The following is a 13477-nucleotide window of genomic DNA, read 5'->3' as shown; positions in this document are numbered from 1 at the left end:
GGCTTGTAGTCTTAGCACTCAGGAGGCTGAGGCAGGAGAACCACTTGGTTGAAACCAACCTTGGCTATATAGTGAAATGCTAGCAACAGAAAGACGAGGAGAGAGAATCTTGTCAGTGCAAATGAGCATCATTTGCTGAAATTTGGATGCATGGTTAAGCAACATTAATAAGTGGGGCCTTTGACCTTTCCACACCTAGAACTTTTCAAGGGAATCTGAAGAGCCCGGAATTGGTCACAGGCCTGGCACCCTGGAGAAGTGATGCCATTGATTTAATGAATATAGTTAATTGGGATTGAGATGGCCAGGAAGTAGGGAAAGAGAGTGATGGGACTGATTACACAGGCACTGGTGTCAAAATAAATAACTATTAAATACTACCCACTCACCCCCCACACTGTACTTCATGTGTGTAGTCTCAGGCTCATGCAGTATGTGCTGCTCCCGTGTGTCCACGCTGTGCCTCTCAACTGCCCTCCCCTCCACCATCCTCTTCCTCACTCCCAGCCTCCTTAGCTCCAGTCTTTCCGGCAGTTCAGTACTCTCCCGATGAGCGCTCTCTGGGGACCAGCCCCTTTTGAAAGGAAGAAAAGAAGAGAAGAAAACCAGAAAGAAAGTGAGAAACCGGAGAATGAGACCAGCGAAGGGGCAGTGGTGCCTTGAGCTACCTCACTGCATCACAATGAATATGGACTCTATTAAGCTCCGTTCTGCCTGTTAGTGTCTCCCGGGGCAACACAGCCCCCATATGGCAAGCATGCAGCAGATTAGGGGAGGCCCCCAGGCCGCATGGAAGGCCAGGGGCTTGACTGGCAGTTGAATCCCCTCCCTCCTCCCCCTTCTCCTCACACTTGACACTGCCTGTGTTTATCTAAAGCAAGGAAAGGGGGGGGGAGCACTGGAAGGTTTTTTTTTTTTTGTCCCAGCTCTAGAGAAGGGGAGGAGGCTGGAGCCCTGTGGGGAGAGGGGAGAGAGGCAGGAGGGTGGAGGTGGGGCAGTAAGGAGTGAGAGGAGAGGGAATGCTTCATAAATATTCAGAAGGAGCCCTGAATGGTGAGAGAGGAATAAAGCAGATGGAATTCGTGTTAAAGAACAGCACAACGGCACAATCACCCTGTTTTGAGCCCTCCAAAAACAAAAAGAGAGAAAGAAAAAATAAAAGGAAAGAAAAGGGAACAGCCTCCTAGGAGCATAGCAGTTCTTATCCAATTAGCAGGGTTGTCAAATTGAATTTATATGGAATAAGGGTGAGGGGATTGAGATGGGAGTGTGGAAGAAAAAAACTGGTGATTTTCCTTTTCTGGTGTCTGTCCATCTATCTACACACACACACACACCTCAGCCATTTTGGGGAAGGGGTACAAGTCACAAAGAAGTGCGACTCCTTTGTAGTGTCTTCCTCCTTTGCCAGACAGAGGCGCATTCTACAAGAGCTCAGAGGAAAGTCCAAGGATGGTGGAGGGTCTTGCCTGGAAGGTAAATGACCTTGGTTTGCTATCAGCTTGTTATATTAGATTCAGAATGTGGAGCCCAGGCATACCGCTCTGCCCCAAATGTCACGGGCTGAGTTCCCTCTGTCTTTGTGTTGATTTCAGACTCTCTTACCGTGGTCTTCACAGCATGACTGTCTCAGTGTCCCATCTGTCACTCTTTATTCTTGGTCTCCAAAGAGCGATATAAGCTCCCCAAGGTGAGCCTGAGCAATTCCATTGTGGCCTTGAAAGTAGCAATTCCCTCAGCATTTCTTTCTGTCTACAAGAGAAGTAGGGCGTCCGCCACTGATATTTAATCCAGGAACTGACAGCGATGTCTTTAGGCTGCCGAACAATGTCACAAGTCTACACAGTATCCAAGATATCTCCTGGGTAGAGAGGGCTTGCCAGTGGGGACCCCAGCCACTCATTCATTGTCTCCTCAGTTCGCTTGTTCTCTCTTAAGTGGATTTTCAGATTATATTATTTGGTTTTAATTAAATTAATTCTCACAAAAGGGTAAGGGGCTTAAGGGGATGCCTGCACAGAGACTGACTTGAAGAGAGGGCTGATCATCTAAGTGTATGCAAACAGAAAGACAACAGTGGAGCCGACCTTTCTGTGGCCATGGGAGGAGGTGGGAGCTTTGGCAAGGCAATCACTTCTGATGAGAAGTCAACAAAATAATTAGCATTCAAGCAGACTGCTTGAAAGAGATTATGGCATGATCCTACCCCAAGCAAACTGGTGTCAGAAGTTATTAACTAATGATTGTAAAACAGTCAGGATTAAGGAGTCATTCAGATATAATTAGACTTACCTAAAGTGTAAATCATAGTACATGTAGATTTTTAATAGGCTTACACGTAAAATCTGGATAAAGACTAAAAGAGAAAGATATTTAGAAGCTGGCAAAAGCGTAGCACATTATTTGAGAACATCTGACCATTGAAATTATTTCCTATTTGACAACAGAATGGAGCTGGGCATAATAGCACAAACTTGTAACCCCAAGTAGTAGGGAAACCAAGGTAGGAATGTCTTAAGTTCAAGGCTACCCTAGTCTACACAACAAGTTCTTATCACACACACACAAAGAGGAAGAGGAGCTAGAGAAATAACTTAGTTAGTAAACTACTTACAAGACATAAGGACCTGGGCTTGAACCCCAGAACCCACATTAAAAAACAAAAAGAAAAGGTTGAGAGTATTGGTGCCCACTCAACACTGAGAATAGGAGACAGTTGGGTCTCTGGGTCTGCTGGTTAGCCAGACTAGCTTATTTCAGGGTTTTCAGGTCAGTGAGAGACTCTGCCTCAAAAAAGAAAATGTGGACGGCCCCTGAAGAACAACAGCCAACATTGTTCCCTGGCCTCTACATGCATATGAACACAGAAGCATGTGCAAACCCACACACAGATGCGACTCAGCAACACACAAAAGGAGAATGAAACCAAGGGAGGGTGGGAAGGATGGAGGGATCGCAGAGGTCTAGGAGATGTTTCAGATCTAGAACTGTGCCGGCAAACGTCATAGTCGCTAGCCCTATATGATCGCGTAAAGCAAACCTGAGATCTCGTTTCGTTGTTACAGTAGCCAGATTGCACAACTTGATAGGTGGCCGGTTGTCACCTGTTGTTTGGGGTAGCACAACTGTAGAGCATTGCTGTCATCTTTTATCAAAGAGGGTTTGTGCGGTGAACTTTGGGAGCTTGTTATAGATTTAGTATGTCTGTGATTAGAGAGATGAAATGCTGTGTAAAGAGTCACCATGAATCACCATGCACAAAACTCAAGTCCAAATGGATTAAAGACCTCAATATCAGTCCGAACACACTGAATCTGATAGAAGAGAAAGTGGGAAGTACTCTACAACACATGGGCACAGGAGACCACTTCCTACCCTACGTATAACCCCAGCAGCACAGACATTAAGGGCCTCATTGAATAAATGGGACCTCCTCAGACTGAGAAGCTTCTGTAAAGCAAAGGACACTGTCACTAAGACAGAAAGGCAACCCACTGACTGGGAGAAGATCTTCACCAACCCCTCAACTGACAAAGGTCTGATCTCCGAAATATATAAAGAACTCAAGAAACTAGACCGTAAAAGGCTAATCAACCCAATTATAAAATGGGGCACTGAGCTGAACAGAGAATTCTCAGCAGAAGAAGTTCAGATGGCCAAAAGACACTTAAGGTTATGCTCAACCTCCTTAGCGATCAGGGAAATGCAAATCAAGACAACTTTAAGATACCATCTTACACCTGTCAGAATGGCTAAAATCAAAAACACCAATGATAGCCTTTGCTGGAGAGGTTGTGGAGAAAGGGGCACACTCATCCATTGCTGGTGGAAATGCAAAGTTGTGCAACCACTTTGGAAAGCAGTGTGGCGGTTTCTCAGGAAATTCGGGATCAACCTACCCCTGGACCCAGCAATACCACTCTTGGGAATATACCCAAGAGATGCCCTATCATACAGCAAAAGTATATGCTCAACTATGTTCATAGCAGCATTGTTTGTAATAGCCAGAACCTGGAAACAACCTAGATGCCCTTCAATGGAAGAATGGATGAAAAAAGTATGGAATATATACATATTAGAGTACTACTCAGCAGTAAAAAACATTGACTTCTTGAATTTTGCATGCAAATGGATGGAAATAGAACACTATCCTGAGTGAGGTGAGCCAGTCCCAAAAAGAGGAACATGGGATGTACTCACTCATATTTGGCTTCTAGCCATAAATAAAGGACATTGAGCATATAACTCGTGATCCTAGAGAAACTAAATAAGAAGGTGAACTCAAAGAAAAACATATAGGCATCCTCCTGAATATTAACCTTCATCAGGCGATGAAAGGAGACAGAGGCAAAGACCCACATTGGAGCACCGGACAGAAATCTCAAGGTCCAAATCAGGAGCAGAAGGAGAGAGAGCATGATCAAGGAACTCAGGACCGCGAGGGGTGCATGAACACACTGAGACAATGGGGATGTTCTATGGGGAACTCACCAAGGCCAGCTGGCCTGGGTCTGAAAGAGCATGGGATAAAACCAGACTCGCTGAACATAGCGGACAGTGAGGACTACTGAGAACTCAAGAACAATGGCAATGGGTTTTTGATCCTACTGCACGTACTGGCTTGGTGGGAGCCTAGGCAGTTTGGATGCTCACCTTAATAGACCTGGATGGAGGTGGGTGGTCCTTGGACTTCCCACAGGGCAGGGAACCCTGATTGCTCTTCGGACTGATGAGGGAGGGGGACTTGATTGGGGGAGGGGGAGGGAAATGGGAGGTGGTGGCGGGGAGGAGGAGGCAGAAATCTTAAGAAAGAAAGAAAGAAAGAAAGAAAGAAAGAAAGAAAGAAAGAAGGAAGGAAGGAAGGAAGGAAGGAAGGAAGGAAGGAAGGAAGGAAGGAAGGAAGGAAAGAAAGAAAGAAAGAAAGAAAGAAAGAAAGAAAGAGAGTCACTGTGAGTCCAGAGAGATAGCTTAGTCTGTAATGTGCCTACCACACAAGTATAAGATCTGAGTCCAGATCTCCAGAACCCACGTACAAAAGCTGGGCTGTCCATGTGTGTGTGTGTGTGGGGGGGGAATGCGTGCACACATGTGTTTATGTGTCTGGTACACTCCTGTAACGCGAGCACTGAGGAAAGAAGTTGGTCCAAAAAGCTCATTGAGCAGTCAGCCTGGCGAATTCAGATGGCATCTTGCTCATTGAGAGAGCCTGTTTCAAAATCAGAGATGACGAGTGATCAAGGAAAGACATCTGATACAGGTGCACACATGAAGACACTCACTAAGAAGTACATACATACAGGCACCATACACACACACATACACACACACACACACACACACACACATCACTGCGACAGATGGCAATATTATCTTTATGTATAAGGAACCAGATGCAGAAACAGTTATAACCAGTTCTGAATCCCTGTAGGGGTGGTCCTGGATACCAAGATGAGCCCTGAATGGAGGTTCTGAGACAACTTGTAGTTCTAATCTCCTGATTTAACTAACTGGGAGATTCAGTTGCCTGGAAACCCACTAGATGTTATTCTAAGCCATATTACATTTTTCCTGAGGTCCTTCCAATTTAAAAAATGTTTCCTTTTAATTAGGTCTGTGGGTAAAGCACACCATTTTAAGTAAAAATAAACTTTTTTTTACTATGTATTTTCAAGGGTGTATACGTGGTGTTTTGGTAGTCGTTTTAAAAATTCCTTCTCCTAAATCTCAATTCACATATTCATCCCTCCGAGAAATAAATGTTTGTGATTTCCTAATGCCTCCTGCAGCGTGATCTTTTGATTGGGAGTTCTACTCTCTTGAGACCTGGGGCTACCCACTTACTTACACCCACTTACTTCTTGTCTCAACCCCGGGATAAAAAGAAAGCTTTGCTCTACCTTCACAGACCACTGGGAATGCGGAATCTTACTCTATAAAATAGGAAGCCTGTAGAAACTTGTACCTTGGCAGATAAGCTTGATTGTCCAGCCTTTTTCAGGCAGCGGAACAAAAGACTCTGTCAGCTCTCATCCTTACTAGTCATTTGTTCCTGAGGCGGCTCACGTGATCTGCTTGATTACCCTCTCCTGTCACGGGTGCAGACCCAGGCCCTGCAGAGGACCTGTGTCTGAGCAGGTGAGGTGGAAAGAGAGGCGCTCTTCCCTGTGCTCAGCCAGCCTCGTGGGAAGGAGTGGGGCTGGCTGCCTCCTGATGACAGACTCTGTTGTTTGTAATTTCCTAAAAAAAAAAAAAAAAAAAAAAAAAAAAAGATAAATAAATAGTCCCAGGCCACAATTTCTCATGCATGGTCTCAACTCCAGAAATGCGTGTTTGGCTGTTTCTTTTGGATTGCTTCAGAAACGGCTGCCAGGAATCAATTATTTCAGTGGGAAACGTGTATGTATGTCAGGAGTAAAGCTGCTCGGACAAACTTCTGTGTGAAGATCATCCTTCAAAATGGCGAGCCGTTAGTCCTCATGGGCTAGAATTCTTAGCAAGAATTCACTTTCCTGTTTGTCTTCTTTAGCTATTTTAAAAATCTCTTCTTTTTCTGAGAAAACGCATAAGAAAATAAGGTGGATCCAGACATAGTTTCATATTGCCAAGAAAAATAACAAGCCTTGCTGGTGTCTTCCTTCAACTTTGAAAACATCTCACTCGTTCCACAAGGAGGCAAAATGACACAGCCGTTAGGTCCTCCATCTCAGGCCTTGCATATATATACATATATATGTATATTTATATTCCTGTCATATACATAACAGATATTCATAGGTAGGCGTGCATATGTGTCTTAAATAAGATCCTGTAATACTCATATCTTTGGTGCTGTTACGCCATCAAGTACAATAGGGATCTCAGTCTAGGAAGTCTCAGTGAAGTCTCCACAATACACAGTATGTGAGAATCTGGGCTCTGTCACCAGTACTTCCCAAATCACACAGACAGAAGCAGAGAATTGAGGGACTATAGTTCCATGGTAGTGATCATGCCTGTCACGTGTTAGACCCTGGGTTCAATACTTAGTTCTATAAATTAAAAAGAAAATAAAAAGAAAAAGTAAAATAAATCTAAGCCAGATATGGTGGCTCATGCCTGTAAAACCCCGTAAAGTGTTGGGAAGTCAAGGCAGAACAGCTGCTTTGAATTCAAGACCAGCCTGAACTACATAGTAAGCCCCAGGCTAACTTGAGCTACAGCGTGAGACCCTGTCTCACAAGAGAGTAACTTGGATAACTCAGTTTCCCTAGCCAGCCAGAAAAAAAACTCGAGTGCCACACAGTCTTTTTGTTGTTGTGTATCGCCCGACACACCCCGTCACAATCCTCCATTTACAAAATGAGACCCCAGAATTCCTCCCTGGGGTCAGCTAATTCATGCTACCTCTCTCTTCCCTCACTCCCCTACCACAGTCTCTTCTTCTTTTCCGCTTAGCAGGACGGTGGCTGGCAGCAGGAGCGAGGGCTGTTTCCATTTTTTTTTTTTTAATATTTATTTATTATGTATACAATATTCTGTCTGTGTGTGTGCCCGCAGGCCAGAAGAGGGCACCAAACCTCATTACAGATGGTTGTGAGCCACCATGTGGTTGCTGGGAATTGAACTCAGAACCTCTGGAAGAGCAGGCAATGCCCTTAACCTCTGAGCCATCTCTCCAGCCCTCCATTTTGAACTGTATAGATTACCACGGGTGCAGAAGTGATGGGAACTGCTTGGCCTGTCCTCCTAAAGCGGTAGGGGGCTTGGGCTGAGTTTCCTCAGTAAAACCTTTGTCCATTTTACGACCCAAGCACTTCCATGCACTCTGTGCCAGATGAGAAACAGCCCTTGGCCTGCTTTGTCTGCTGTTCCCACTTTATTATTTATTGCGTTGTGTTCCTATGTCCTTTCCCTTCGCCCTTTTGCCGCCAGTCTCCTTAAGGAGCTGGGGAAACTGGGGCATGTCATGAATGAGTGAGTCCCCTTAGGAAAGAAATCCTGTAACTGGGAACCCATGCAAAATTCGTCTTATTGGGAAAAAGTCGATTGAGAATTGAAAAACAATAATCTGGAAAATGAAAGGACACAGAAAGTTATACTTTCCGGCAAGGCGTTTCCTCTAGCCACCACTGTCTGGCTATACACTTATTCCAACTCCGAAAAAAAAAAAAAATCAATGGGTACACAGCCCTTATAGGAAAGGTGGGAAAGACGCCATAGTGGCAGAAAGCACGGGGTTCTGGGGGCAGCCCACGTGGCTTTCATCCCAGGCGTACAGTTTCACAACCGTAAGCAATTACGTTTCTGGTACTCAGTTTCTCCGCCTGTAAAGCAGAGATAATGGTCCCCACGTCACGGGGCCAGTGTGCCAATGAGAGGCCTCATCTTGTGCAGAGCTTGCCGGGTCTCTGGAGCAGGAGCAGGCAGAGGCTCTCACCCATCCGCTGTCTCTGGCAGCACTCACTATCTATCTATGCGTTAGCGTCTCGTGTTCCATGAGTTTCAGCTCACAAGCAACAGACCTTCGATTTAGTAGATTATTAAAACGGGAGCAGAAAGCTTCTCTGCAGCAGGAAATGATTGAGAATGTCAGAAGGGGACTTTTCAAGCCTTTCTTGAGAATTTTCTGTCAAACAGAAAACATCCCTGTCTGCTCCCTAGGACAACTGAGAGGCCTTGTAGGATCCCGGCAAAGGGTGGGTGTGAACATCAAGGGGCAAGAATTCCATCTTGGAACAGGCCATGAGCCTCCCTCATGGTGGGTTGGGACCAAAGGCTTGTGCTGAGGTTACTCACTGGGTGGAGCCTATGTGTTCCTCTGCACCCTCACAGCAGCCAGGGTGGACCGAGCCCAGAGCCAAAGCCTCAGAAAAGCAAAGGCTCTAGGCAAGTCCCAAGCACAGGGCAAGAGGCTATGGCAGGGTTAGGTTGGAAGACCTGAAATGCCCACCTAAGGCGACCTGTGGGCAGCCAGAAAGCACAGATGGGGAAGCTGAGAGAAGCTCTCTGTCTGGAAGAATAGCCCTTCCCTCCGTGTTTCCAATGTGACCAAGATTTGAGAATCACTCGTTAGATCCATTGTTCTAGAAGAATTACATTTTGATCATAGGCCACTCTCTCGGAAATAACCATTATATTGCCATACTACTGACCTTTACCATTAGGAAAATTTCTTTAGTTGTGTCAAAATTCTCAACTCAGCCTTTTCAGCAAAGATCTCTTGCAGAAGAATGTTAAGAACGAAACGTGCTTAAGGCCTAAGCTTATATGACTTTTGAGTTAACCGTATCCCTCTCAGGGCTGTAAACCTGGAACATCCTGAGAATCTCAAAAAGAAGACTATGACCTCTGTTCTTGGCTGGGGAGATGGGCCAGAGCGCAGACCCCAGCACCCACATAAGAAAGGCAGGTGGGTGGTAGCCTTTCTCCAATGCCAGTGTTCAGGAGGGAGAGATGGGATCCCCAGAGCAACGTGGCTGATTAGGTTACTAGAATTACCAAAGTGGCCAACTCTGGATCAGCAAGAGATCTTGCCTTGGTAAACACACACACACACACACACACACACACACACGGAGGGAGGGAGGGAGGGAGGGAGGGAGGGAGGGAGGGAGGGAGGGAGGGAGGGAGGGAGGGAAGGAGGAAGGAAGGAAGGAAGGAAGGAAGGAAGGAAGGAAGGAAGGAAGGAAGGAAGGAAGGAAGAAACTCTTTGAATAGTGTAATATCAGAAGCCACAAAAATTGTATAAAGCGCTGTTGGTAATATTCTTGAACACTCTTCTCTCGTGAGAGGTCCACACTCAACGTCTTGAGTGTATAACATTTTTCCCCACGCACCAACATCTTGCAATGTTCTAATGTTATGCTTAAATCTATATTAAACCCTTCTCATAAACCACAGGGAGTGGGCCCGGGAAGGGGGTGCCCAGTCAGTAAAATACCTGCTGCTACTCAGGTATGAAGATTTGAATTCAGATCCCCAGAGGCCACACACAAAACTGGCACCGCACTGTGTGCCATCTACGACCCCAGGCAGAGACAGGAGGATTCCTGGGGCTTGTTGTCAGCTAGGTTACCCTATTGGCAAGCCCTAGGGTGTAGCTGGGTTTTGTTTTGTTTTTACTCTTTGGAGGACCCACCACCCAGCTCCCAAATAAATACACAGAGACTTAGTCTTACTTAAGAATACTCGGCCTTAGTTTGGCTTGTTTCTAACCAGTTTTTCTAACTTAATTTATTCCATTTCTCTTTAACTATGTTTTGCCCCTGCACTTTTTAACCTCCCTTTATTCCACATATCTCTCTTCTCTTCTTACTCTTTGGCTAGCTGTGTGGCTGCATGGCTGGTCCCTGGTGTCCTCCTTCCTTGCTCTTCTCTAGAGTTCTGCCTGGAAGTCCCGCCTATCCTTTCTCCTGCCTAGCTATTGGTCGTCCAGCTCTTTATTAGACCAATCAGGTGTTTTAGACAGGGAAACTATCACAGCCTTACAGAGTGAAACAAATGCAGCATAAAAGAACACAACACATCCTTGCATCATTAAACAAATGTACCACATCATAAACTCATATTCCACAGCACTAGGGTTTTGTTGTTATTTTAATTTGGGATTTTTTATTTGTTTGTCTGTTTTGTTTTTGAGATAGGGTTTCTCTGTGTAGCCTAGGCTGTCTGTCCTAGACTTCTTTCTGTAGATCAGGCTGGCCTTGAACTCAGAAATTCACCTGCCTCTGCCTCCCAAGTGCTGAAATTAAAGGTGTGTGCCACAACTGCCTGCCTGAGCTCTAAGTTTAATAAGAGACCTTGTCTGAAAAAAAAAGGCTAGAGAACAATTGAGCATATTTGATGTTGACCTAACCTCCACATGCATGTGCCCCAAGCCCTTAGACAAATAATAAGTAAATACATACTCCAACTCTACTTCATGTAAAAATATTGCAAAATGCACACGATGAGGGGGGCAGTGTTCCACCACTGTCTGGTCATTGGAACATTGCCTCTTTGTTCCTGGAACTCATTTTGATGCCTTTGTCTAGTAAAGGTTGATCCATCAGAATTCCTTATTTGGTAATGCTAGAGATACGTCAGTGGAAAGCTTAGACACAACGCCACGTTTTTGGCAGTAGCAGCAGAGTGTATCAGGATATTCAGCTGCCTTTGTGATTTTGAAGAATCTTTTAAAGAAGCAGAGCTATGGAGATAATAATAACGGGGGAAGAGGAGCACTGAAGACTTTAGGCAGGTGTTGAAGGGCGGCTGATAGCGTGTCAGGCAGCTGGAGAGGCCGTGCCGGCAGACTCTCCAGGGGAATGTTGTCCCGGACAGAGATGCAGCCCTGTGAGTTATGAAAGTGGGAGCCCCAGAATTCTGGCACTGAGGGCAGAGAGAAGCAGAAGTGGGAAAGCAAGGCTCTGTGCACAGGGGGGCTCAGAGTCCTGGCTGACGTGCGACCATTGTCTGTTTTGTGTTTGGGGCAATAGAGGACATTGACAAGCTTAGGAGGCAGGTTTATTTCGGGAATAAGAGAGCCCCTAAGGCCATAGGTGACATTGGTGTAAGGGAGACTTAAAGCTTTCAGGGTCACTGAGATTGTGGCTGCGTTAATGAGGAACACTCCCCAAAGAGGAACTTAGCTTTGTCCATCTGGGTTCTACACTCCGACATGGCATGACACGTAGCCATGGATACATAGCTTCTGATAGTGAATGAGGAGGATGTTTTTGTCTGTTCCAGTATCTGCACTCACCCACACAGAGAGACATTCACTACCTGGCTCTTACATAGTTCCCAGCCCCTCAATACTTGGGGCTACCCCGTCCTCCCTGTCAGTCCCAGTCAAGACTCTAGCACTGTTTCCATAACGAAATTACCTCCGGACTCAGGAGGGATCCTGATAAGACACGCCCTTGGGATAAGAAATGTCACGAAGAGCCCCTCTGGTCATCTGGCAGCACAGCCACTTTGAACACTGCCCACAAGCACGACAGAGTGGAGTTAAGGGATGGCCCAAGCCCCAGATAGTCTCACCCTGACCATTCTCCCAATTTCTCTCACAACAGGGTTGCAGAGGAGTGCGGTAGCTCTACCAGGGTCATACACAGCTTATGGGACTTCAGCTTGAAACCCCCTGTGACACACCATACCGCGAGGGAAAATGACAGCGTGTCAAGGAGAGCAACCTGTTGTTGCACTGATTGGACTCCTCTTGGCTGCAGCAGGCTGCCTTGCAGATCTGGGTGAGTGTTTTCCTTCTGTTCTCAGCCTGCCCCTCCTGGGAGTGCTCTGCCTCAATGTTGCATGGGAGCCTGAAGCAGCTTAGTGTCCTTAGAGCACTACATCTCTGCCGATCTCCTGGCTGTGGCACACTCGAGGACACAAGATAGAAAGCCATCAGGACAATGTCATATCGGGTATAGTTTTGTATTTTAGTAATTTCAAAGATATGCTACTAGTAGAGGAAGAGGAACAATAATAGCTGCCTGGAGTGTGCATTTATTGTAAGAGCCCAGAGTAGGTCTCTTGCATACTCAGAGCCTTATGACAATGCCGCCAGTCAGGCATTGGTAGCCACAGTTTACAGAAAGGCCACAATTACATGGCTCAGAGGTCGTGGCGCTGGATTCAGCCAAAGTCTGTGCAACTTTAGAGCCTGAGCTTTTGCCTTTGTACTGCATTGTCACATAGCAAGGGAACTTTCTGGAATCAGGAAGAACGGGGAATGGGCAAAAAGAGCTGGGAGCTTGTCTGGTTGCCGAATCCTAGGTGATGCCTCACAAGGGAGTGGTGGCAGCAGTTTCTTGGGGAACTCTGCTCATGGCTGCATTGATGCTCTTTTTCCAGGTGAGGTTCCCCAGGTCACTGTCCAGCCCACGTCAACTGTCCAGAAGCTTGGAGGAACTGTGATCCTGGGCTGTGTGGTGGAGCCACCGTGGGTGAATATAACTTGGCGTTTCAACGGGAAGGAGCTCAACGGCTCGGATGATGCCCTGGGTGTCCTCGTCACCCGTGGGACCCTCGTCATTGCTGCCCTCAACAACCATACTGTGGGACGGTACCAGTGTGTGGCTCGGATTCCCGCAGGAGCCGTGGCCAGTGTGCCAGCCACGGTGACACTAGCTAGTGAGTCTGCTTCGCCATGCTGCACCCTATGACCTCACCTTCTCTACCCACTCTTTCTTTTCTCATAGTCCTACGCTCTATCGTTAATCATAGCAACTGCTGGCAAGCTTCTCAGTCAAGTGGTCACTGCTGAACCGTCTTAGGGTCTGTGGTGTCCTGGAGAAGTTTCCCCTCTGAGCAGGGTGATATGTGCAATGTCTACAGGGGGTAAACTGTTCTGGGGACCCAAAATTGACACCACCTCTCCACTTGGCCAGTTGTTTCTGGCGGATGTGGCAGCTGCTCTCTGGGCAGCCTTTTCCCTCTTACCCCCTCGTCACAGTGGTTTCAGTCACGGTTCTCTTGATGGAGGACGCCCGTGTGCGCCAAACCTGGCCTCAGC

At 46.5% G+C, this 13477-nt stretch overlaps 1 protein-coding gene across 5 annotated transcripts in view; it reads left to right on the top strand.

Moving 5' to 3' along the window:
* Boc (BOC cell adhesion associated, oncogene regulated) overlaps nucleotides 1-13477 on the top strand; it is a 78428-nt gene that overhangs the window by 28383 nt on the left and 36568 nt on the right. For all 5 annotated transcript variants that reach the window (XM_057765257.1, XM_057765260.1, XM_057765258.1 and 2 more), the window contains 2 exons: nucleotides 12036-12212; nucleotides 12817-13095. In XM_057765257.1, coding sequence (XP_057621240.1) covers nucleotides 12131-12212; nucleotides 12817-13095 — 361 coding nt within the window. In that variant the 5' untranslated portion in view covers nucleotides 12036-12130. The remainder of the gene's footprint in view (nucleotides 1-12035; nucleotides 12213-12816; nucleotides 13096-13477) is intronic.

Source organism: Chionomys nivalis, chromosome 3, assembly GCF_950005125.1.
Source record: "Chionomys nivalis chromosome 3, mChiNiv1.1, whole genome shotgun sequence".
NCBI classification, from domain to species: domain Eukaryota; kingdom Metazoa; phylum Chordata; class Mammalia; order Rodentia; family Cricetidae; genus Chionomys; species Chionomys nivalis.
The sequence above is the reverse complement of the archived record's forward strand: the minus strand, read 5'-3'. Positions and strand labels throughout refer to the sequence as shown.